At 39.4% G+C, this 27713-nt stretch overlaps 1 protein-coding gene across 2 annotated transcripts in view; it reads left to right on the top strand.

Moving 5' to 3' along the window:
• mospd2 (motile sperm domain containing 2) overlaps window positions 1-27713 on the top strand; it is a 104403-nt gene that overhangs the window by 64233 nt on the left and 12457 nt on the right. For both annotated transcript variants that reach the window (XM_060937267.1, XM_060937268.1), the window contains 7 exons: window positions 1926-2081; window positions 4290-4376; window positions 4996-5150; window positions 7702-7762; window positions 8203-8241; window positions 8346-8470; window positions 20843-21016. In XM_060937267.1, coding sequence (XP_060793250.1) covers window positions 1926-2081; window positions 4290-4376; window positions 4996-5150; window positions 7702-7762; window positions 8203-8241; window positions 8346-8470; window positions 20843-21016 — 797 coding nt within the window. The remainder of the gene's footprint in view (window positions 1-1925; window positions 2082-4289; window positions 4377-4995; window positions 5151-7701; window positions 7763-8202; window positions 8242-8345; window positions 8471-20842; window positions 21017-27713) is intronic.

The following is a 27713-nucleotide window of genomic DNA, read 5'->3' as shown; positions in this document are numbered from 1 at the left end:
TTTCTTCTGCTTCCGTGCTCTTTTCCACCTGGACTGGTCTTGCCGCGGGAATTTTGTGTGCGGGCACGCGCGGCGGCTTGGCTCTGTTTGATTGGCCAGTCCCCCCAGGATTCCGCGGGCCTTTTTTGTGATTGTTGCGGGCTAAAATGTCTGTTGTGGGGGGTTTTCCAAAAAAATTGCGATGAAAGTTGTGGTGTTTTTTAGGTTTTTGTTGCGATTACATTGCGGGAGGAAGTGAAAGTTGCGAGAAATTGTTGCGATTCTCTTTTTGTGATTTAAAATTGAGTGATATGTTAAATAAGTTATTACTGAAAAACTATTGATTTAAAAAAACAAAGACACTGAGAAATGGTCCTATAAACAACTTTACCAATATAAAAGATTACCAGGACTACAAAAATGCAGGAAAATAGGCTTTAATTATCCAAATGCACCTGTTGGTTCAAAAGTTAAAGTGCATAGAACCTCACAGCACAACATGAAGTTACCTTAAAATATAATATAAATGCCTCAGCTTTCATGTAAGAAAAAAAAAACTATTAATACTAGTACTGTGTGCAGGCAGTCTCTCCTGAAGACTAAATTAAACAATAATTATAAACTAATAAAATAAATGGTTCAGGCTTCATAGAATAAAAAAAAAAAAACCAATTTGAACAGAATCTCACAGTATGATGCTGAAGCTGCCTAAACAATGGAAAATAAAATATCATTTTGGCAAAAATGTTGGCATCCATTAATTTCTTGTATTAAGTAAAAAATAAAGTGCACACAGTCCTTCACTGTAAACATACACTTTCAGTAACAGAATTTAAGCCTATATAAACACTGACTCGTACATACAGTGTTGCCAGATACTGCTGACGTTTTCCAGCCCAAAATATGTTCAAAACCCACCAAAATGCACTTGAAACCGCCCAATTGAGCGGGAAACCGCCCAATCTGGCAACACTGGAAGTAAGGCGGAAGGTAGTTTGTCGGCGTCACCTCAAGACGACGCCAACGATTGGTCAAATTTGCGGGAAAGTTGCGGTGATTGGATATAATTGCAACACCGCCGTGAATTCGCAGGGATTGGTTGAATTTGCGTTGATGTTGCAAATCGCGAAATCCTGGAGGTTCTGATTGGCAAAACGGAGTTAAACCATAGCTCCTCCCACTATGGCTCTGGCTGCTCCATTTGATCGGTGAGATGCTGTCATGTGACAGAGCCTCTGCTGGAAGTCTCGACAAAACAAACAGACCACGCATCGCATGGATCAATAAAAATAAAGTAGCGAGTAACGAGCAGAATATAGCCCAATGTAACGGAGTAAAAGTACCGCTTCTTCTTCACAAATATACTCAAGTAAAAGTAAAAAGTATGCTGCATTAAAACTACTCTTACAAATACAATTCATCCAAAAAGTTACTCAAGTAAATGTAACGGAGTAAATGTAGCGTGTTACTACCCACCTCTGATAGTGACCAATAAAAGCATTCTATTCTATTTTTAAAAGATAAAACTTGTCAGATTTGATGTGCACACGAGGACTGCTCAACCACAAATGACCAGAGAAAACCATGTGCAACTAGAAAACCACAAATCGAAAATAGTTCCGTTTCATTGGGCATGCATGTTAGGACTGCTCAATCACAAATGACCGAGAAAACGATGTGCAACTAGAAAACCATAAATTGAAAATAGTTGTTTCATTGGGCATGTGTGTTTGAAAATTTTTTTTTTTCTCAGAGTAACAGAAAAAATCTCGGATGATACAAAACGTAATTTTCCCGTATGAAAATCAGTGTACGTCATATTAGCTAAAAGCTTGCATTTTTCCCGTACAAAATATGGGGAAACCGTGTAACTTGACATGTAGGAGCTTGGCTTATGAAGTGAACAAACACACAATTCTGTTTAAAATATTTTGTTACTTTTTCAGATTCCACGCAGAAGTATGACATCAGAGACGTGGAGCGACTCCTTAAAGACGACTTGCTGGTTGAAAACTACCTCACTTGGAGGCAGTTCATCATGGATGATACACTAAAGATGATCGACGAGAGTTTTCAGTGGAGAAAAGAGTTTAATTTGAATGGTACATCATGCTTATGCTGAAAATACATATAGTGGTACAGTAACGTTTTTAGCATGTTTATTTGAGCTTAAGAGTTAAACACTATAAAAAGAAACATCTATTTCTTTTCTCACTCATTTTCCATAAAATATTTTTCACAACATTGTATTGTTTGTAGTATTATTTTAGATTGTAAGAATTTCCTTGAAACTCTGCGACCTAGACAAAGACTGTACTGATGAAATGTATTCTGTTACAGTGATGCGAATTATGTTCATTTTCTTTGAAGAGAATCTCTGTAAGACTTTATTCCAGCTTGGTTTTATTTTATACATTTTAGTGTAGCCTATTAAAGTGAAGTACAGTATTTTGTAGCAATATGATATTTTTATTGTTAGTGGGTTTTTGTTTTTTTGTTTTTTTTAAATCTGCATTAGTTACAAATGATTTTAGCTAAAGAAAGCTGTAAGTGAAGCAAATTATGCTTTTCCTGACCTTGGTACCATTTTATTAACTGCAGAAATCAAAATATTAGGTCCAGACACTTCTACTTGGTAAAAATCTGATCATCTTGGAGATGTGAACTACACCCAGGTGATTCTTAATCTGAGCTCAGAAAATCCACTTAAGCGTGTACGTAACTCGACTCTGAACATGCGTAGCTTTCGACTTCAAGTTTGAAACTCTGAGACAGCTCTTAATTTTAGCTGATGAACTTTATTAAATTCACTCTAATCCATGCTCATCAGTGTTCTAAGTCAGTAAATTATACAACTGGTATATAGAGAATTTAGTTGTTATGAAACAATGAATAAAGGTGTACACTTCGCTCTGATGGAGATTTCTGTAAGGAACCCTCAGTCAGTGTCACCGCTTTGAGGTAAATAACTGTTTATAACGGTTATAACATGATTTTTGGTTGTTCAGCAACATTAAATGGATTTTTTTTTTTTTTAAGAAAAAAAAGTCATTGTTGGCAGTTCGCTGTGAAAAACACTTCATGGCTTGCTTCTGTAGGAAAATAACTACTCAAACTATTATTATTTGAGCCACATTCACTGGATATGAGCAGTCATGTGCTCTGATTGGCTACTCTATGACTAGGACATCAGCTCATATACCGTGAGTAGAGAAAAACAAAATGGCGGAGTGCATCAAGTCAGATACATCACTTTATCAAGTATTTAAAAGAAACAGAAATGGCTAAAAGACTATCGTCGTCACACCCCCAAATATCTCCTGTTCAACATTCCAGCCCAGTCCGTGGCGGTAAAGCACCTTTTGTTGGTCTGCCAACCGCCATAAAAAACCCTAAAGAAGAAGAAAATGGTGGAGTGTGTTGCTGAACCAACCGAGGACAAAATAAAAACTCCACTTGAAAACAAAATCCCAAAAATACAAAAAGAGCAACAAAATATGGAATACAAATTTTTGATGGTAAGAACTTTTTTTTTTTAATTTTTCAAGAATGATTATCTCATTTTTCACAAATTACTACTGTCATTTCACCTGTTTGCGTTCTAAGCGGAGATGATTTGGTCAGACATTTTCTACAAAGTTTTTATTTCTCAAATTTGCAAAAAAATAATGCTTTGTTTCTCAAAATCCAGTGAATGTGGATAGAATAAAACAATTATGACACTCAGTCTTGTCATACATGGCCAATAGCTATCAGCTCATGTACAATTCGATTTCATGGAATAACTTAAATAATGCCGGTGTAGTAGCAGTAAAGCCGCTTTATTTTCCTACAACAGCACACGTCATGTTTTATTTCTTATTAAGCTTCATGTTCATTATTTAGTCAATTTTAATTGTTGTTTTTTAATTTTCTGATTTAGTTTAATTCAATTACTTTTCAGGGAGTTCAACCAAATTATTTTGCTGATTTAGTTGCTTATTTTGTTTTTATTTAATTAGAAGATTTGGTTGATTTTGTGTAATTTACTTATTTTATTTCTTGTTAACTTTAGTTACTTACATTGTTTTTGATTATATTAGTTCATATTGTTTTTGTTTAATTTTTTTGACAATATGTTGATTTTCTTCACTCCTTGTGGTGTTTTTGCTTACTGTAGTTCATTATATTGTTTGTTTAGTTGAATTAAATGCTGATGTAACCACGCTGTGGTTTTATGCTCATGTTTTGCTAATGTTACACACTTTGAGTTTTAATATAATGAGTAACCAATCAAATCCTGTAACAGTGCATCTCTGGTTGTTCGACAGATTTGACTGAAAGCAGTATTCCGAGCTGGATGTTTAACACTGGAGCTGTTTATCTTCATGGCTATGACAAAGAAGGCAACAAACTCTGTATGTGTGTATTACCATGGTAACATTTAGCTTAAGTTCTTATAAAGAACCATTTTGTTTATTTTGCACACACATATAATGTGTATATGTGTGTGTGTGTGTGTGTATGTGTGTATATATGTATGTATGTGTGTGTGTGTGTGTATATATATATATATATATATATATATATATATATATATATATATAATGTATGTATGTGTGTATGTATGTATATGTCACGAATGTATCTAAAGGTAAACACGTTACACTGTTAGACGATGCAGCTTGGTATTTAACAAACTCGGTATTGTCCAAATCCGTCTCTCTGAGTGCAGTTGGGGGCGGGGCTGCCCCAGTAGTGTTGGTGCTCCAAGATCAAGTCTGTCCCATTGAAACAGCAAAATAAAGAAACCCTTATTTTGGACAAATCTATAAATATCACAAGTCTCAATCCCATAATTCTGTTCAGAGGAAGTTTGGGGTGAAAAAACACAGCAGCTCAAAAACACCATCTGATGTAAAAAGACTCCAGAAACGGACACAATGCAGACAAAATGGCTGACATTTGGGACGGAGCATGAATGTGAAAACTAAAAACCCTGTAAATTGTGATGAAAGATGGGTTTGTATTTTTCAGTCTGGTTCAGAGTGAAGCTTCACATTAAAGACACCAAGACAGTTCTGGACAAAAAGAGATATGTGGCTTTCTGGCTGGAGCGCTACGTGAAGCGTGAACCCGGAATGCCTTTAACAGTCGTCTTCGACATGACTGACTCCGGCATCAGCAACATTGTAAGTGTTCGCATCATTTCTCAGGTCTTGTGAGGACAGAAGGGTGCTTTAGGGAATTAACCTTTTAATCTGTAAACACTTCTAATCCTCACAGTGGCTGTGTTTTTATTTACAACTGAAAGGAGAAATAACACTGTTTAAATAATAAAAATATCTGGCTTACTCGCGATGAGTGAACAAAATCATGCATGGGGTTTTAATAAAAGAAAAAATACATAACCTATGGGGTTTGGTAATAAACGAAAATGCATTAAAAATTATACCAACATTAGTAACAGTAACATTAGTAACACTGTACAAAGTTTATGGGTCATCAGGTGAAAGTTCAGTTTCTTTGGGTTTAGATTTAAAGGAACAGTCCACCGTACTTCCATAATGAAATATGCTCTTATCTGAATTGAGACGAGCTGCTCCGTACCTGTCCGAGCTTTGTGCGACCTCCCAGTCAGTCAGACGCAGTCAGACGCGCTGTCACTCCTGTTAGCAATGTAGCTAGGCTCAGTATGGCCAATGGTATTTTTTGGGGCTGTAGTTAGATGCGACCAAACTCTTGCGCGTTTTTCCTGTTTACATAGGTTTATATGACCAGTGATATGAAACAAGTTCAGTTACACAAATTGAAACGTAGCGATTTTCTATGCTATGGAAAGTCCGCACTATAATGACAGGCGTGCTAACACCTTCTGCGCGCTTCGGCAGCGCATTGATACGGAGCTCAGAAGAGTTTGGTCACATCTAACTACAGCCCCAAAAAATACCATTGGCCATACTGAGCCTAGCTACATTGCTAACAGGAGTGACAGCGCGTCTGACTGCGTCTGACTGACTGGGAGGTCGCGCAAAGCTCGGACAGGTACGGAGCAGCTCGTCTCAATTCAGATAAGAGCATATTTCATTATGGAAGTACGGTGGACTGTTCCTTTTAAGAAAGTTTGAGTTGGTTTTTGATGATGAATACATTTAGTTAAAGAGGTGGGAGGAAGCTGTGGTGGAGTGTTGAGTGGCGTCTGTATAGGAGAGGAAGCTGTTTGATCTGGCTGAGGTGGAGCACATACACGGTGTATCTAGAGAAGAGGAAGTGACCAAGGACTGAGCCTTGAGGGACACCCACCATGTGTGACGGCGGCAGCAGCGGACCTGGAAACCTCACCAACATGAGCCAAATTATACATGCTGAGAGTGAAGTCAGGAAAACAGAACCTCAGAGATGGAGCAGAATAATTGATATCAGTAGTGACTCTGATCCATTGTGTGATTTCCTGTCAGTGTAAGAAAACATCAAAATGCTCTCAGATATGCTCTTTGAGTTTTTGCTCAGAGTTTTTGAGAGAAAGTTTCTGACTTTCTGAGTGATTGCTATTGCAGCTCATTTACATAAAATCTGCAAACATGAGTTATGGGCTGATTACAAGAAATCAGTATCTTTACAGTATTAAATGATTTAATTTAAATATAAACATGAATGCTTACTTAAGTATGTACTGTAACAATATATTGAATATTTTAATGTATCTTTGTATAAATGTAATTTCTCTGGACTTGAAACTTAAAAAGTATATTTATTTAGTTAATATATTTTAATATTATTTATTACATTGACAATACTGTTTATCATTGTTAATGTTTTGCTTTACTGTTTGTTGAGTTCTCTTTAAGGATATTTTATAAAGGTAAAAAAAATAACCCTTTGGGATTGGAGTGTTTGTGTGTGAAATCCACTTCCAAGACCTGTTTTTATTGCAGCAGTTATCGAAACCCTGACACAATCTTGCGTAAATCAGACTGTCCTACATATCAGTCTTGCTCTGGTTATTACTCAGCTGTGTGAGCAGTTTAACTTCACAATGAAACACGCTGCCAATCAGAAATTTCCTGAGTAAGGATATGAGGAAACTCCTGAAACCACCAGAGGAGATTTTTCTCATGATGGGATTTAAAATAATCTCATCATTTATAAGAATTAATTGAGGGAAGAGGCTCGTTAGTGGTGTTTAATCACTGAAGCAAATCAGCTCTTGATAGTGAACTTTTAGACTGTGTGTGTGTTTGTGTGTGTAAATCAAGCCAGAGGTTGAAGGTCACCATTTCAAAACATTTACACATGGTGTGATGAAACCCACTCAAGCATGTCCTTCTTTTCTTTGAGGTTTTTACAAGAATTCATTTTAAATAATAAATTATTTTTACTGGTAAACCTAATAGAATGTGATTCGGGATGATGTACGTGTCTAAATGCCACATTTAGTAGAATTTGGGATATCTGTCCCAAATATATTTAATGGGATATCCCATTAAATCTCCAATAGTTTTTTTTTTTTTTCCTTTCCTGTTTCCTTTGCATGTGTGTGGTGTGCTGATGTTGTTTTCCTGAATCATGTGGTGGTGTTTTTGTTTTTAATTTACCACAGTTAAGATTTTTGAAAATTTTCAAAACCATCCTTATTTTCACAATAATTTAACAAATATTTTCAGAATCTTTTTTAATTATAAAATATTGTGTTGTCTCATAACACTCATTTTCCATCTCTCTGTTTGTTTATTTATTTTACAGGATATGGACTTTGTGAAATACATCATTAACTGCTTCAAAGTTTACTATCCCAAATCTCTGTGTAAGTGCAGTCACTCTTTCCCCTTCCACTGTGTGTTAATCAGTCTGTGTTGGGCTGTTAGAGGAAAATAATCCGTGACTGGGTGGAGTGATGAAGCAGAGTTACTGTTACCACTCAGGAGTTGATTATTTTCCTATAACAGCATGTCCTGGAACTTAAAGTTGTAGCTTTGCCTCTGTCTGTTACAAAGCCCTGACAGTGGACACTCCTTCCATAATTGTTATAGAAACAGTTCCTTAAAGAATATCAACAATTACATGTGATGTATAAGTCCCATATAAAAGCTGTTGCTATAGAAACGATGTCTTAGAATAGAATGTTATAGAAAATAAATCTGACCAATCAGAATCCAGAATTCAACAGCACTGTGGTAAAAATTTATACATCTCTATATATTTAATGCTATATAATTATATATGATTGCATGTTTTTGTTCCTAGCCAAAATGATCTTGTATGAGATGCCTTGGATTATGAATGGTAAGGATTTTAACATCACTTCTGCTGCCACTCCATAAGAACACACTGTTTTATAACTTGCCTTCATGAGGAATATCTGATAAATTAGTGTTGATGCGTTACAGCTGCGTGGAAGATTGTTAAGACGTGGCTCGGCCCAGAGGCGATCAGCAAGCTGAAATTCGTCTCCAAAAGTGAAGTCCAGACATATATCGATGCCGAGCATCTTCCTCCACACATGGGTGGAACAGTAAGAGCTTCTAAAGAGCCAAATTATAGTATATTTATTTATAGGAAGTTCTTAAATAATGAAATTGGTTCTGAAATGCTGTTTGGAGACATGTCCATTTTGTGAAACCCACATTTTGGAGAAGCGTCCATTTTGTGAAACCCACATTTTGGAGAAATGTCTTTTGGGAAAACCCCCATTTTAAGAAACTGCCATTTTGTGAAACATTACACCACTGTATGTTGTGCTGTTGTAGGACAGTCATCAGTGATGGGTGTGTGTTACTGTTACCACTCTGAAGTTGATTATTTTCCTATTCATGGTTATGTTGAATGAATGAGAATAAATAAATAAATATATATATATATATAATATTGCCAAAAGTATTTGCTCACCCATCCAAATTATCAGAATCAGGTGTTCCAATCACTTCCATGGCCACAGGTGTATAAAATCAAGCACCTAGGCATGCAGACTGTTTTTACAGTTTGGAGCTGGCCCCTTCCTCTTCCAACATGACTGTGCACAAAGCAAAGTCCATAAAGACATGGATGACAGAGTCTGGTGTGGATGAACTTGACTGACCTGCACAGAGTCCTGACTTCAACCCGATAGAACACCTTTGGGATGAATTAGAGCGGAGACTGAGAGCCAGGCCTTCTCGTCCAACATCAGTGTGTGACCTCACAAATGCGCTTCTGGAAGAATGGTCAAAAATTCCCATAAACACACTCCTAAACCTTGTGGACAGCCTTCCCAGAAGAGTTGAAGCTGTTCTAGCTGCAGAGGGTGGACCGACGTCATATTGAACCCTATGGATTAGGAATGGGATGTCACTTAAGCTCATATGTGAGTCAAGGCAGGTGAGCAAATACTTTTGGCAATATAGTGTGTGTGTGTGTGTGTGTGTGTGTATATGCTGCATTGCAATAATAATAAGTTACATTTATATAGCACCTTTCACAAACTAGGAAGAGTAGTGTGAGGTAAAGAGGAAAGTTTTCAAGTTAGCTTTGAAGGAAGAGAGAGTGGAACAGTCACGAAGCGATTGTGGTAATGAATTCCAAAGTTTAGGAGCAGCAACGCTGAATGATCTGCCACTCATAATTGCCAGTTTAAAATGTGGGACAGTCAAAAGTCCACAGACAGAAGATCTGAGGGAGCGGGAGGGACAGTACAAATGAATTAATTCATAGAGATAGGAAGAGGCAAAACCATGAAGAGCTTTATAGGTTAAAAGCAAGATTTTGTATTTAATCCGAGAGATAACTGGCAACCATTGCAGTTGCTGTAAAACAGGAGTAATGTGAGCAGTGCACTTGGTGAGTGTGAGGACTCTAGCTGCTGAGTTTTGGATGTACTGCAGGCGAATTGAGCAATGTGGCAGGGAGGCCATAAAAGAGAGAATTGCAATAGTCAAGACGAGAAAAGATAAACGCATTGACCAACATTTTAGCATCAGTTTCCAAGAGAAGAGGGCGAAAGCATGCAATATTGCGGAAGTGAAAGAAAGCATTCTTAGTAATTAATTTAAAATGAGGTTCAAATGTAAGAGTGGAGTCAAAGAGAACTCCAAGGGTTTTTTTTTATAACTTGGGAAGGACTAATAGACACACTATCAAAATCAGTAGTGAAATTGGAGAAGTTCAGAACCTGTCTTTTGGTACCTACAAATAGAACCTCCGTTTTGCTAGCATTAAGTTTAAGGCAGTTCTTATGCAGCCGTTGCTTAAGGTCAGTGATGCAAATCCTTAGCAGCTGGATAAAGGCTATGGAAGGGATTTGAATGTCATCAGCATAACAATGAAAGTTAAGGCCATGGTTACGAATAATCTGGCCAATAGGAGAAACATATAAAAAGAAGGGGACCAAGGACAGAACCCTGAGGCACACCTTGAGCAACAGTAACAGTGGATGATTTATGAACACCAATAGAGATGAACTGTTGCCTGTTTGCTAGATATGACTGAAACCAGGCTAAAGCTAAGCCAGTAATACCAAAAGAAGATAGTCTGGAAATGAGTATCTCATGATGTACAGTGTCAAAGGCAGCTGTGAGGTCCAAGAGAACAAGGACATTGAGATGACCAGCATCAGTTGAGAGCAGGAGGTCATTAACAACTCCTAAGAGAGCAGATTCAGTGTTATGCAGATTGCGAAAGCCTGACTGAAAGGGTTCATAGAGATCATTATGAGCAAGGAAAGTATGAAGCTGAGAGGCTACAACTCGCTCCATTACTTTAGCTAGGAAAGGGAGATTAGAAATGGGTCTGTAATTGGACAGTGAAAGAGAATCTAGACCAGGTTTCTTTAGTATTGGTGTAACAGAAGCAATTTTGAGGGAGATAGGAACAGTGCCTAAAGCAAAACACTGATTTAATCATATGAACAATATAAGGGGAGATAGCAGATACACAGGATTTAAGAAGTGCAGTGGGTGCAGGGTCCAGCAGACATGAGGAAGAGGACTTAGTCATAATTTCCGATACTTTAGAAGAATCAACAGGAGAGAAAGCAGAGAGACAGCAGTCAGCTTTATGAGAAAGAGCTACTTGCGAGACAGAAGAATGAATTTCAGAATGAAAGTGTTGGTAAATACTGTCAATTTTATCATTGAAAAAATCCAAAAAAGCCTGACACTGAGCAGGGGAACTGGGAGTGGTTGAGGAAGGAGGCTGAAGAAGTTTATTTATTGTATTAAACAGAGTTTTGGGTCTATAGATGCCACTCTTAATGATGATAGCGTAGTAAGAGGATCGGGCAGCATTAAGAGCATCCTTGTACTTAACTGTATGTTCAGAGAAGAGTGAAAGATGAATAGTAAAGCCAGTTTTCTTATAAAGGTGCTCTAGCTGCCTTCCCATGGTCTTCATTAGATTAGATTAGATAGAGATTAGATTAGATAAAACTTCGTTGATCCCTTTGGGAGAGTTCCCTCAGGGAAATTAAGATTCCAGCAGCATCATTACAGATAAACAGAAAAAAGAAATAGAGAAAAACTTCTAGATAAATTAAAATAAATTAAATATTTACATATGCAAATATAAAAAGAGTAAGATATGGGGAAGAGAGGAGGGGGGAAGAAAAAAGGGGGAAAGCGGGGGGGGGCAGCAGGAGAGGTGGCCCTAAGCTCAGAGGTGAACCAAGGAGATGCGCGATTTGTGGAGACCTGTCTAGTTTTAAGGGGAGCGAAAGTGTTGTGTTAGATATAGTATTATTGTAAATAGAAACTGTATCATCAGGGAGGAAACCTCAGCAAATGTACAAAAAGAAGAGAGGAGAGAGGCAGAGAAAGAATACACATCAGTAGAAGAAAGATTATGGAAAGAGACAGTAGAACGCAGAGGAAGTTTAGAAGACGACACACTGAAACAACACTCAATCAACTTGTGGTCAGTAAAACCTACATCAGAACCCAATTATGGATACAATTTTTATACCAGTAGAGCAAAGCAAGTCAAGTATACGACCATGATTGTGTGTGGGAAAGTCAGCATGCTGAGTTAAACCAAAACATTCAAAGACAGTCAAGATCTCATCAGTAAGGGAGCAACTAGTGTCAACAGGAATATTCAAGTCACCCAGAAGAATGACAGCAGTACAAACAAATGAGGCTACATTTAGCAGTTCATTCAGTTCAGACAGAAAAAGAGATGACGATGATTTGGGAGGTCGATAAATTAAGATCAGCAACATCGGTATGGGAGTGGAGGTTTTCAAAGCCAGATATTTACAAGATGTAACATCATGAAAAACAATCTCTAAGTTTCAAACCACATCGGAAAACTGCAGCTAGACCTCCACCTTTCCCTGTGAGACGTGGCTTTGATATACGGTACAGAAGATTCAAGATTTTTATTTGTCATATACACAATAACAGACACAGCGGTTTATTATTGGGTAATGAAATTCTTATTTTGCAACTGCCCGACCAAACTACGCTTACCAAAATAAAAAGAAATAAATATATATATATATATATATATATATATATATATATATATATATATATATATATATAAAAAATGTAAAGTGCATATGGAATGCAAAATATAAAGGTAGAGTGAAAAATGAAGATAACATTAAAAAAAAAGGGGGGGGCAAACAATGGGTAAACATAGAGGTAGATATACTGTGCAATGTCTTGTGCAAAATTGCTAATATAATCCGTGGCTCAAAGCCTGATGGAAATATAGAGGTAGATGGTGATTATAATCCGTGGTTCAAAAGCCTGATGGAAATATAGAGGTAGATGGTGATTATAATCCTTGGTTCAAAAGCCTGATGGCCTGGGGGTAAAAACTGTCAGTCTAGTAGTCCTTGCTTTCACACTCCTGTAGCGTCTGCCAGATGGTAGGAGCATGAATAGTCTGTGTTGTGGGTGTGTTTGGTCCCTGATGATGCTCTGTGCCCTTTTTGTGACCCGGGTGTTGTAAACGTCCTGTAGTGGGGGGAGGACAGCTCCACAGATGAACTGTGCCATTTTAATGACACGCTGGAGAGCCTTTCTGTCCTGAGTTGTGCAGTAGAGGTCTGCGCGGGACAGAATTTTCGCTCCCGCCCGCTCCCGCAAAGAATTATGATTTTCAGTCCCGCTCCCGCCCGTGCCTGCCATATTTTGTCCCGCTTCCGCCCGCAAATCCCGCATGATGCAGACGTTTGCGTTATTTCTCACGAAAGTTCTTGTCATTGGCTTGGGGAATTAAACATGCTGAGCTTAGCTGAGCTCTCCACTGACCGATCCTTCACCTAGCGCACGTAGCGAGGGTGCGCATTGCCAGGCGGCATGCGCAGCTGAGGCTTTACAGAGATGCCCAACACACCTACCAAAATCTACAGTGGATATTAAGAATATTGTACATTGCACATAGCTTATATGTCACTCCTCACATTTACATTCTAGGAAATACAAGTAGGCCTATAAGAAATTAATATAATTTAAAGACACAGCGTGATGGTGCCCTGCCCCCTACTTTGAGTGGATTTGAGCATAAATATCTACAGCTCACGTTCAAGGGTGTGTTTCCCAAACAACCAACCAAGTTAACATTAAAGCAATATGGTACGATGCAAGTTTGAACTAACTAACATCCAAAAAACGACTGTTTCCCAAAGCTGTAGTACCAACTTGGTCTGAACCAAGTTGATTTGAACCAACACAGTTCAAACCACGATGTTTTCAGATGTGTTCGGATGGTCTCGTTTATTGTCGGAATTCAGAGAAACAACCCGAAGTTGGCTGACAGTGTGAACGGCATTTCACCATTAAATGACCGTTAAGCCAAATTTGGTGCGTCCATAATCTTCCCCTGATGCTTGCAACGTGGTGTAGATGTTCATTTAGACTAATATAAAATTGCAATACCCCTCATTTGGAAATCACGTGTAAACAAAAGGCATCTCCATAAATTAAAGCATCATATACTAGTTTTGGCTATAAGGCTATTTGCCCTGATTAAAAATAGCTAAGCAAACTGCTGTGAGATGGCACAGATAACGTTATGTAGATCTACATGTTGTGTATTTATAGGTGGCATTGTTAGGTTTATTGTAAGTTTATTGTTTAGACTCTGACATTCTGCTGACACATTCCAAGTTGAACGCTGCATGCGCTCATGATTGACAGCTCTCGCTTTGCGCACTCGCACTCCCACTTCCGAGTCTGTGGCGTTATGATTCCAACCGCGATTTCATTTTCCTCTCATATGAAGTGTTGTGCAACCACAACCAGCCCCTTAGGTTATACACTGTCTATTTCTCGCTTTAAATTGAACAGTCTGTGCGATACACCGTCAAACAACTGAGATATTTAAACATCGAGACATTCCGTCTGCCATGTTGAATGCAGTTGACACCTTCAGACAAAGTTGGTTAGGTGAAACTAAGCACTGAGAGGTGCTGAAACCTAAGCACTGAGAGCGGAAAGGAATCGGAAACGTACGCGAGATTAGACCACATCCGCAAATTTAGGCATCTTAAAATGTTATTAATGCCAAATAAAATATCCAGCACAAATTATATATGATAGACATAAATTAATAATTTATAAATTTTATTTTAAACATGTTTTTAGTTAGCGGGACTGCAGCTTATCACCTCTCCCGCCCGCTCCCTCATTGTGCACTCCCCCTCCCGCCCGCGCCCGCAATGAGCTTTCAAAATTTGTCCCGCGCCGCACTGCTTTGCGTCGGGTCCCGCGGGAGTGCAGGGCTCTATTGTGCAGTTCCCGTACCACACAGTGGAATTTGTCAGGATGCTCTCCACTGTGCACCTGTAGAAGTTGCTGAGGAGTTTGGTGGACAGTCCAAATTTCTTCAGCTTCCTCAGGAAGAAGAGTCTCTGTTGAGCCTTCTTGATGGTCTGCTGTGTGTTGTGTGTCCAGGTGAGATCCTCACTGATGTGAGTTCCGAGGAATTTAAATGTTTTCACCCTCTCCACCTGTGTCCCGTTGATGTGCAGCGAGGCGTGCTGGTCTCTCCTCCTCTTCCTCAGGTCAATAATCATCTCCTTGGTCTTCTCAGCATTCAAGGAGAGGTTATTTTCCTGGCACCAGGAGACCAGCTGAGCCACCTCCTCCCTGTAGGCGCTCTCATCTCCGCCGGTGATCAGCACAATGACCGTGGTGTCGTCAGCGAACTTGATGATGGAAGTGTTGCTCTGGGAGGGGGTGCAGTCGTAGGTGAAGAGGGTGTACAGGAGTGGACTGAGCACACAGCCTTGGGGGGGTCCCTGTGCTCACTGTCTTGGTGCTGGATGTTCTGGTACCGACTCTGACAGCCTGGGGTCTGTTTGTGAGAAAGTCCAGAACCCAGCAGCAGAGGGAGGATGTCAGTCCAAGGGTGGAGTAGGGCTGAACGATCTATCTTTTTCGACCGAAAATCGCAATCTCAGATAACACGATTTTGGGATCATCAAAGCCGCGGTTTTTCTCAGTGCTCCTAAACTGACCCATGTTTTGTTTCGTCAATAATTTCACACATGTATGCTCTGCGTATTGCCCCAGCATGGTGTAAAAACACTCTGTCAGCTACCACTCTGTGTCACAGCCTCTCTGTGTCTCTGCTCTCAGTGCGCGGGTGGGGGAGCTGCTCGCTCTCTCTCACACACACACACACACACACACACACACACATGAGGGAGGGGCTGCTCCCTCTCAGAGAGACACAGGCTTTTAGGATCATGGCAAGTCACATACTCTCACAATTTCCCACAGGGGAATTGTTGGCTCTAGTTATAATTTATAATGCTTATGTACATTCTTTTACAAAAGTGCAATATTTTGATGCTGCTGAGCCATTGATCAACCTTTTTTTATGTCTGATATGTTGTAGATGGGAAAAGTAAAAGAAGCAAAAGTTTACTTAAGAAAGATGGCTCTCTTTTTATTTTTATTTTAAGTTATTATAACTTGTTCCTCAGGCACTCAATGTTAATAAACAGGCCTACATTTGAAATCTGTTGACCTCAGTTTTCATTCTTGCATTAGCTTTATGGAATTCATTGTATTAATTAATTTGCACTGAAACTCGATTTAAAGAAAAAAAAATCATGGTTGAAATCGAAATCGCAATATCTGCCAGAAAAATCGCAATTAAATTTTTTCTTAAAATCGTTCAGCCCTAGGGTGGAGAGCTTCTCAGGCTACGTTTACATTAGATTGTATCTGTCTCGTTTTCTTCGCGGATGCACTGTCCGTTTACATTAAACCGCCTGGAAACGGGAATCCGCCAGCGTCCACGTATTCAATCCAGATCGTGTCAGCTCCGGTGCTGTGTAAACATTCAGAATACGCAGATACGCTGTGCTGAGCTCTAGCTGGCGTCTCATTGGACAACGTCACTGTGATATCCACCTTCCTGATTCGCTGGCGTTGGTCATGTGACGCGACTCCTGAAAAACGGCGCGGACTTCCGCCTTGTATCACCTTTCATTAAAGAGTATAAAAGTATGAAAATACTGATGCAAATACTGCCCATTGTGTAGTTATGATTGTCTTTAGGCTTGCCATCCTTCCACTTGCAAGTGGTAAGTGATATGCGCTGGGATCACACACACAGCGGCTCAGTCCCGAATCGTGGCTCGTGCACTCCACTCGCGTGCTCTGTGAGCTGCACAGGGCCGGAGTGCGCACCCTCCAGAGGGCACTCGCTGTTCAGGGCGGAGTGATTTGGAGCGCAGGATGCCTGCGGAGCCGAGCGTATCCATGTATTGGCGTTGCTATGTGCACGCAAATCGTGTATTGGTGTTTCTGTGTGCACACTAATCGTTTTAAAAACGTTAATCTGATGATCCACTGATACGGTCTAATGTAAACATGGGCTCAGTCAGTCTGCTGGGGATGACAGTGTTGAAGGCTGAACTGTAGTCCACAAACAGCATTCGAACATAGGTGTCCCTGTGTTCCAGGTGTGACAAGGCTGTGTGGATGGCTGCATTGACGGCATCATCAGTTGAACGGTTCTGACGATATGCGAATTGAAGGGGGTCTATTGTGTCTGGGATGCCCTTTTTGATGTATGACATGACTATCCTCTCAAAACACTTCATTACAACTGAAGTGAGTGCAATTGGTCGATAGTCATTCAGGCATGTTGTATTGTTTTTCTTTGGGAGGGGCACTATGGTGGTGGTCTTGAAGCATGTGGGCACAGAAGCAGGGGCGCCGCTAGAAATCTTGGGCTCTATGAAAGATTACAATTTAGGGCCCCCCCTCCGGTAAAATTTTCAAGCTCAAGCAACTGAATTTGAAGTCTGTTTTTGGCTGGCACTTCTACTTTACTATGCATGTGATCAGCTATCTAGCAAGTTTAGGTGATACAATTATTTGGTATATGAACATTTTAAATGCAGAACTGTCAGAATTAGACTGAATAGACTGTTGCCTTAAAAATTATATATATATATATATATATATATATATATATATATATATATATATATATATAATTTTTTTTTTTTCCTTTTATGAGCAACTATTATCAGTAGCCTATGGAGTTCATTCAATCTAAATGTTTGTGTTGAGAGAAATTGCATGAATCACTGTATCAGTATGGATTTATAGCATTCTGTATGCACATTATGGATACTCCAGAGCCCTCCAGCAAACATCATCAATAATCAGGATTACAAAATGTATTTCTTTGTTTCCTCCATCTATTGACTTATTGTATGTGATCAAATGTATGCCTTGATGAATAACTACACTAGTTTTTTGATACAATTACATAGTGCACTGCAAGAAATCCACTAAGTGTTTTTGGTTTCTTTTAGGCATCACACATTTTTAGAAAACACAGCAAATGTTCAAATATTCAAGTTAAATACTTAGCAACAGTATCAATAAATCCACACATGAACAATAGCAATGATATCTATGACCACAGCTAATGTGCAACATATTAAAGTTAAATACTTAACAATATCAACAAATCCACACATGAACAATGGCAAAACATCTAGACTTAATTATACAATAAAGATACCTATGAAAAAAGGTGATTTTTTTTTTTTTCACACAGTGTGATATCCGGACTTCATAATTTATCACACCTGCTCCTGCTTAGCAACTTCTAGAATGTACACCTCTATTGCGCATGGAGAAAAACTGCCAGCTGATCTAAGCTGCGCTAATAGCTCTGTGCATACACGGAGCTACACATTTCACGTGTCCCGCTCCCAGAATCAGACTGTACCATTAGTAAAAAGGGTGGAGGGGTGAAATGACAATATCATAAATAATTCAAGAAAAATGTTATAGCAAATCATAACCATGCATAATTTGCTTATTTTAACAGATGAAATGAAATATTTTATTTCAAAAACTTACACAAGGCAATACTATTAAAATAATATTAATATCCCTCACAGGCCCCCCTGTCAGTGCCAGGCCCTTAGAATCGTCCTAACTCCCCCCCCCCCCCCCCCCCCCCCCCCCTAGCGGCGCCCCTGCACAGAAGACATGGAGAAGGACAGGTTGAAAATGTCTGTGAAGACCTCTGCTAACTGTGTGGAGCAGGCCCTCAAAGCACGGCCGGGGATGTTGTCAGGGCCGGCTGCCTTTCGGGGGTTAGTCCTCCTGAAGACCTTGCTCACCTCGGTTATGGTCACAATAGGTGAAGAGCTCTGTGCTACCTCTGTTGGTAGAATCCCTCTGTGTTGGTTGGTTTTGAGGGTGTCGAAGTGAGCATAGAACTCGTTCAGCTCATCTGGTGATGTGTTGTGGTTGGCTGTGACCATGCTGTTGTTCTGCTGGAAATTGGTGATGTGTTGCAGGCCCTGCCACATGCATCTGGAGTCTGAGTCTTCACCAGCTGGATACACAGTATGTGTGTATCCAGCTGGTGAAGACATTTAAATGTAGATAGTCCTCAGCCTGTTGCCATGTTTCCACCAGCAGAAGTATGTCCAGGGTCTTTTGGATAATTAGATCATTAATGAGTAATGCTTTGTTGGTGATGGAGCAGGAGTTTAAAAGGCCAATCTTTGCAGGAAACACAGGTGACAATCCAGAGACAGCAGAATATTGCAGTTTCCCAAGTGAGCGAAGAACACCGTGATTAACTCCATGAGCGTTCTTGTTGACCTTGGCAATCCGATTGTGAGTCCATATGATGGGTATGGAAGACTCCAAAGCATAATGAGCAGTCGGAGAGTGTGGAGACCGGTGAACGTACCGAGGGCGGCGCGCGATTCCAATAGAGCGGCACAAATTAAATACCGCGTAATCCAAGCAGTGCAGCGCACCAAGGCTTTTTAATTCCTCCGGCGAGTAGATGTAAAACATGGGTAAAAGCCCAGGCCACAAAACCAATACCCAGGCCTCACAGTCACGATCCAAAAAATCAGATGGATAGACGCAGCCCAATGATGAGCATAGTGGTTTACTGAAACAAATCCATTGAGCATTATCAGGATCACCACACTGCAAAGCCACCTTAGCCTAACACCGCTCATAAACGGAGCCAAAACACCAGTGGTACCACACCCAGAATACAGTGCAGGGAAGCAATTTGACTAACCAGCACATAAAACAAGGCAACAGCGTAGTAAATGGTGGAAACTCACTCACCACTGCTGAAGTCAAGCGGGTGGAAAGAAAGAGGGGGCTAGCAGGCGGGTTAGCTACAGGTGATTGCAAAAAGCCGGTGTCAAACCAAGCAAGAAGAGTCCAAAATTAACCAAAAAGAAACTGAATGGATTTGCAACACATTACCAAAAATCAGAAGCACAGTTAAAGAAAACAAAAAAGAAAGAAAACGCCGGGGAGAAGCGGCAGCAAACTCACGCACTACGTACTCTCAACCGGAAATGGAAACTATACTTTATAGTATGTACTATATCCTAGTATCCTGACAAATTGTTGTTTTTGTTTTTTTAATTTAATGAAATGTTCACTTTGCTCATTTTCTATAAGCTCATATACATAAGTATTCACCCATCTTGCCATCAGAAGTCATGTGATTGGAGTCCACCACACAGGCCATCACCCTGAGAATACCATCCCTACTGTGAAGCATGGTGGTGTAGCGTCAGCTTCAGAGTTACCCTTGGCCTCTTTTTTCCTCCCCGTCTTTACCCAGTCACTAACACGGTTGTGCCATATTCTTTAATGATTTAATGTTGCACTTCAGGATCTTCAAAGTTTGGTGTGCGTTTTATTATTTTGGGATCATGTGACTCAGTAATTATGCACCGATCGAATACATTCAACTAATTATGCTACGTCTGATAACACCAGAACTAATTTAAGGGTTTCACCGGAACGGGGGTGAATACTTATGCGATCCCAGCTTTCAGTCATAATATGGCAGTCATAAATAAATGTTTTCAGCTAGCTATGATTTTTAGCTAACAGTATTGGCACTAAAACGCGAGACCACCTAGCTGTTAAATAAAACATAATAATGTATTGGGCGGCACGGTGGTGTAATGGTTAGCACGGTCACCTCACAGCAAGAAGGTTCTGGGTTTGAACCCAGCAGCCGGCGAGGGCCTTTCTGTGTGGAGTTTGCATGTTCTCCCCATGTCTGCGTGGGTTTACTTCGGGTGCTCCGGTTTCCCCCACAGTCCAAAGACATGCAGGTTAGGTTAATATGGGATGGCCTTGGGCTGAAGTGCCCTTGAGCAAGACACCTAACTCCCAACTGCTCCCTGGGCGCTGTTAGCATGGCTGCCCACTGCTCTGGGTATGTGTGTGTGCTCATTGCTCACGTGTGCGCGCGTGTGTGTGTGCGTGTGTGTGTGTGTATGTGCATGTGTGTGTTCACTGCTTCAGATGGGTTAAATGCAGAGAGGAAATTTCACAAGTGTGTGATGAATAAAGTTGTGCTTTCTTTCTTTTCTTTCTTTCTTAATATGACTAATCTGTTTAATTAAAATGTTTGTGACTTTTAGGACCAGTTTAAATACAGCTATCCACCACTTCCGGATGATGACTTCCAGTCTCCGATTTGTGAGAACGGACCAATCGTTAGTGAGGATGAAGGCGAGATAAAGGACATAGAGCCAGAGTGTAAAGAGAGTCTGGACTCCAGCTTTAACATGGAACAAGCCATCAAGCCCAAAAAGGTAGAGATTTCTTTAATTTCTCCCATTTTTCATTGGCTCATACTTGGATTTTAGTGTATTAGCTTTACTTTGACACATTTTCAATAGTTTGTTCAAATGCACTGACGAAGAGATGCTTTTCTTCTTATAATGTTAACTAATACTAGTTGTGTTTCCATCTAAATTTCATTTCAGGGGACACATTAATATTGTCTTAGCAATTTATAGTTTTTACAGTCGAAGTGTTGACCTTCAGTCCATATTCTGTTTTTATTTTTGCACAAAAATTTACCATAATTGTTTTTTATAAAAATGAGCACTGTACTTTTTTTAAGAAATATTTTTTGTACATTTTAATACTCCAGTGGAAAGTTGCTGTTTGTTCCTACCTAAATTAGCACTGACAATTTTGATAATGATTTTAACTCAGTCTTTTTTTTATCCTAATTATTTTTATGGCTTATTAATTTAATAAAACTGAAAATTATGCTGATGGTGGTGGTGGTGATGATGATGATGATGATACAACCCCGATTCCAAAAAAGTTGGGACAAAGTACAAATTGTAAATAAAAACGGAATACAATGATGTGGAAGTTTCAAAATTCCATATTTTATTCAGAATAGAACATAGATGACATATCAAATGTTTAAACTGAGAAAATGTATCATTTAAAGAGAAAACTTAGGTGATTTCAAATTTCATGACAACACCACATCTCAAAAAAGTTGGGACAAGGCCATGTTTACCACTGTGAGACATCCCCTTTTCTCTTTACAACAGCCTGTAAATGTCTAGTCTGGTTAACACCAGACCATATCACAAGTGAAATATGGTCTGGAATCCGCCTATTGAATTTCTCGTAGGGGAGGTGTGGTTTACGATTGTCAACGGCCGTTTATTGGACGTTGTGAATGTCTATCATTTGGCGTATACGTAGCCCATGGCCAATCATGGCAGTTGTACCCGGTGACGTAGTTAGAGCGACGAAGAGGCGAAGAAGAGAAGGAAAGAGAAAGAGAAGGCAAAACAAAAATAGGAAAACAATGGCACCAAACGATTACTGCCGTTTGTGCAAGACAAAGCTTGATCGAAAGTTTGGTTTGTATCGCTCGCCGCCATGTTAAATGTGATCCGTAAACAGTCTCAAATAAACTACAAGCTTCCGTTTGTCGAGTAGTACGCGTCACCGTCTTTCCACCCCTCCCCACTCTCTGATTGGCCAGGGATCCCAGACGTCCGCTATTTAGCGGAATTCCGCTATTTTTCTAGCCAAAGTGGTGGTGTTTTTTTTTTTTTTTTTTTTTTTTTTTTTTTAAATCTCTTGTATATCCGTTAAAAATATGTTTGTTTAAGTAAAATGACCAGCAGAATACGTTCTGATTTGGTTTGCTTGTTTAGCGATGTTTTTGTCAGCTTCGTTTGTTCTCGTTGACATTCGGGAACACTCAAAAGTTAAATTGATGTAAATACCGCGAGACTGTACGCGATAGAACGAGAAAACAATATGGCTGCGCCCATTTGCTAGAAAACGTGTTTTAACTCTGTTCGTGCTTTTGTTTCTAATGCGTTGAACTTAATTCAATATGCTGGGCTGTGAAATTTCCGCGGATTCTGTCGCGAAAAATATCATCTTCACAAAACGTCTATTTTTGCATTAAAAATCATTGGGGGGGTCTAGTCGGTTTTAATCGCCTTGCACGAGACCGGCGGCTCAATACAGCCGGACTCGCGGAGTTTTATGCCAGCTGAGCGTGGAACACGTCTTGACTGCGACTCGTGCATGACAGAGCTAAAAATAGCTATTGCGTGACCTGGCACCGCGTACGTGAATTTACAGGGTGTAAGATCAGACATAGTTAAGATGCCATCAAAAAGGAAAGCTAAGGAGGTGTTTGAGAGAGATGCAAAGAGGGCTAGAAAAGAACACACAGACAGACTGAAGGAAAAGATGAAAAAGAACAAGTTTGCAAAACTGAAAGAGATGGTGTTAAAGAAAAGAAAATTAAAAGACTTTCATTAGATGCTGTTTGACAGACTATGAACATTTTGTAAATAGCTTTAATAGAGGAATGCAAATACTATAGAACTAATAACTAATAGCCTTACTGAAAGATGAATTGAAAGAAATAGCTGGGAGTGATGCAAAGAGGAATAGAACGAGCCAGAAGTAAAAGAAAAGATGTAAATAATATATTAGATAAGAAACATTAGTTTTTTTTAAACTTTTGCTCTGTAGACAAGAGACATTGTGACAGATTCTTGGAAAAAGCCAGGACATAATACAAGAATTAAGTGTAATTTGGAAGACAACAGGTATCTCTCACTTAAATATTGAGCATGATTTTTCACAAAGTCATTTTGAAAGGCCTATCAAAGTTTTCTTTTATTAACATTTCTTTAAATTGTTATTTACACATTTTTTTTTACTTTTATTTTGATTAAGAGATAAAATACATAGGCACTTATTAGATATTTCAAGGTATTTTACATGGATCTTTCATTTTAAAAGAGAAAACTGTTGATAGGTATTTTATATGGCAAAATGAAGACCAAGACTAGTCAAATATTTACTTGTTGAGATCAATTTTTTACTTGCAGGAAATGCTCAGAATACACCATATAACACTTAAAATGGCTTGGTGTCTGGGGCCCTGCGGGCCCCAGACCCCCGGCTTATGCTGGGGGGCTGTGCCCCCCAGACCCCCCCCCCTTTTCCTCGGATTTCTTATTTACAATTTCACAGCCCTAAATATGTTGTGGAAAAAAGATATCGTCCATAAAAGAGATAGCGGAACAGTGTCCGGGTTAGAAGAAGTATATTCTTCAAAGCTACATTTTCATCTAATTTTTATAGCTAAATACCAATTTTTTTTTGGCACTTATGTCATTGATTACAAAATATGCCATCAAATAGATACACGTTATTGTTAAATTCTGTTGCTTTTCTATGTTAAATCTATGTAAAAAATGTGTTCTATACAGGGCTTTGAAACAGAATTTTTTTCCTTTTGGTTCGTTCTGAACAGAAACGGAATTTTAACGTTTCCGGTTTTGGGTTCCACCGTTAAATAGACGTTCCCGAACCGGTTAGAACAAAAAAATTTCATTCCCAGAACGGTTAATTACGTTCCCTGTCAGCTGTTTAACAAATGGCTATAAAATTATGTCTCTGTCTCATCTGGCTTAAGCCAAATGTAGGCTAATTCTATTACAACCTTCATTAAATAAGACAAGAAATAATTCAAAACAATTATTTCAAATGTTGGCGATTTGGATTCTCAGTATGTCTTCCCATCTACACAAACAGAAAAAGTGCCAAAAAATGAAAGATAATTCGTTTAGTGTGTTACCAAAGGCTAGTCAGGCCCTATGCATTGATAGGCTAACAGAGGTTAACGTCATTTAATGTTCGCGAGCCTCTCATTAACGTGGACAAATATATTGATATCGTGTTTGAAATTGACGTTTTCGAATAACGATAGACTGCAATATTTACCTCTTATTTAAGATGTGGAGAGACGTGATAGTAGTCCACCCTCCCGCTCTCTCCATTCAGTCAGCGAACGTCACACAGGAAGTGAACCCCAGCGGGTCATAGAAACTTGCGCAGGAGAAGAATGACTTTTTTTATTTGTAGGCTACGGAAACTTTGAGGAACGAAATAAAAACCGGTATTAACCGGTTACCATTATTTTTAATAAGCGTTTCTGTTCCGGAACATAAAAAATAATAAAGTTTCTGGTTTCTGTTTCATGTGAAATAGAAAAAGTTCCCGGTTTTTGTTTTCGTTCCTTGAACTGGTTCAAAGCCCTGGTTCTATAGCATCTTTAAATGTTAAAATCTCAACAGCTTCAGGGCTTGCAGCCCCCTTGACCCCTGCTGATAGTTTCTTACATTCCTCTATTTTTTTCAATTACTGCTGGGATCCCTGGATTGGCTCCCTAACTCAGGCGAGCCTTTAGGCCATAGTTTCCATGCTGTCTTTTCAGATTGGAACGATTGTGCAAAGCAGCATGGGATTTCCCAGGCTAGTAAATGTCTGGGGACTGAGGAGACAAGTTGTTCAAGTTTAGGGATAGGAATGTTAACCCATTCTTGTCTAATGTAGGATTCTAGTTGCTCAACTGTCTTAGGTCTTTTTTTTGTCGTATCTTCCGTTTTATGATGCACCAAATGTTTTCCATGGGTGAAAGATCTGGACTGCAGGCTGGCCACTTCAGTACCCGGACCCTTCTTCTATGCAGCCATGATGCTATAATTGATGCAGTATGTAGTTTGGCATTGTCATGTTGGAAAATGCAAGGTCTTTCCTGAAAGAGACTTCATCTGGATGGGAGCATATGTTGCTCTAGAACCTGGATATACCTTTCAGCATTGATGGTGTCTTTCCAGATGTGTAAGCTGCCCATGCCACACACACTAATGCAATCCCATACCATCAGAGATGCAGGCTTCTGAACTGAGCACTGATGACAACTTGGGTCGTCTTTCTCCTCTTTAGTCCGAATGACACGGCGTCCCTGATTTCCATAAAGAACTTCAAATTTTGATTCGTCTGACCACAGAACAGTTTTCCACTTTGCCACAGTCCATTTTAAATGAGCCTTGGCCCAGAGAAGACGTCTGCGCTTCTGGATCATGTTTAGATATGGCTTCTTCTTTGAACTATAGAGTTTTAGCTGGCAACGGCGGATGGCACGGTGAATTGTGTTCACAGATAATGTTCTCTGGAAATATTCCTGAGCCCAGAAGCATGCCTGTATGTGATGCAGTGCCGTCTAAGGGCCCGAAGATCACGGGTACCCAGTATGGTTTTCCGGCCTTGACCCTTACGCACAGAGATTCTTCCAGATTCTCTGAATCTTTTGATGATATGCACTGTAGATGATAATATGTTCAAACTCTTTGCAATTTTACACTGTTGAACTCCTTTCTGATATTGCTCCACTATTTGTCGGCGCAGAATTAGGGGGATTAGTGATCCTCTTCCCAGCTTTACTTCTGAGAGCCACTGCCACTCCAAGATGCTCTTTTTATACCCAGTCATGTTAATGACCTATTGCCAATTGACCTAATGAGTTGCAGTTTGGTCCTCCAGCTGTTCCTTTTTTGTACCTTTAACTTTTCCAGCCTCTTATTGCCCCTGTCCCAACTTTTTTAAGATGTGTTGCTGTCATGAAATTTCAAATGAGCCAATATTTGACATGAAATTTCAAAATATCTCACTTTCGACATTTGATATGTTGTCTATGTTCTATTGTGAATACAATATCAGTTTTTGAGATTTGTAAATTATTGCATTGTTTTTATTTACAGTTTGTGCTTTGTCCCAACTTTTTTGGAATCGGCGTTGTAATAATAAAAGCAAATTCTACTAAAAAGTAAGCTGTCAACTATCTGACTAGCAAAGCTAATACACTGCAACTGCACTATAAAGAACTAATTTACTACAAACCTTTGCATATAACAAACTAATTTTGTGTCCCTGCCTTTAATGACAATGAGTCGTCGGCGTCTTCAAAAAAAAATTTTTAAATCACTGAGCCATGCGCTCCTCTTCCCCCCCCCCCCCCCCCCCCCAGAGACGAACAATAAGTAATCAAGTCCACAGGCAAATTAGCAGTTCGTGTTAATGCCATCAAACAAAGGCTTATCGAGCCTCACTTAGGTGTCTATCACTAACAATTATCGAGAATGGTGATCAAAGGATCGATTAAAAAGACAAAATTACTGCTGATCTCATTGGTAATTTGCAACACATTAATGAACTGAATGGTGAAAATTTAGAAAACTTAGTGAGTCAGTGGGTGGACATTGACAGTGATACACCAGTAACCTCCATCATTTCCATAACAGATGAAGAAATCATCGCCTCCATTCGTGATCCTTTAACTCAGTCAGTGAACTGCAATAGTGACTTGGAAGGAGAAATTCATGATAAAGGAGAATGTGCCTAAAATTAAAGCAGTCCAGGATTACAAGTTTCTTTAGCAAGTAAAACTGATAGGACACTAGTCTAAGACTGTAACAGCTTGTATGCTGGGGCAATGAGGAACTGAGAGACAGGCACAACAGGTCAAGGTGTGTGTGTGTGTGTGGGGGGTTGTTTTGTTTTTTAATTTATCTTTGCTTTCACTTTTTAGATTTCACTCACGTGTGCACACAGCTCTCTTGCTCCCTCTCTCTAATTATTGTCCATCTGAAAGACACACAGAAACATGTTAATGGACACCCAGTAATTAGATGCCGGTGTAACTCCTCATCACATATTACCTGCTAGTTGAACCTGGCTCCTCGCCATTCACAGCTGACACTCAACCATATTCTTGCTGCCACATGTACTTTTACTTCCTGAAAGTTTATAGTGTTCACATTATTTTGATGACATGGGAAAGAGTGACTTATTTCCTTTACTTTGGAAATGTGTAAGTGAATTAAATATAAATTAAACACAGTTGGTTTTGTTTTATGTAAGTGTGAGTGAGTGGTGTGACAAGTTGGTCTATTTCAATATTACAAACTTTTCGGTATAACAAACTATTTGAACGTCCCTCAAGGACTTTGTTATACCAGGGTTGCTGTGTATTTATTTATGTACTCATTTCCTGACTTATTTATCTATCAGTTCGTCTAGCTATTGTTCTGATTGACATGAAACTTTTTCCCATGATTTTTTTTAGTGTGTTTGTTTAGCGTAGGGATTATACCACATCTA

The sequence above is a fragment of the Neoarius graeffei genome, chromosome 13, assembly GCF_027579695.1.
Source record: "Neoarius graeffei isolate fNeoGra1 chromosome 13, fNeoGra1.pri, whole genome shotgun sequence".
Lineage (NCBI taxonomy): Eukaryota > Metazoa > Chordata > Actinopteri > Siluriformes > Ariidae > Neoarius > Neoarius graeffei.
Note: the sequence above shows the minus strand (reverse complement) of the source record. Positions and strands in the feature narration are given on the sequence as shown.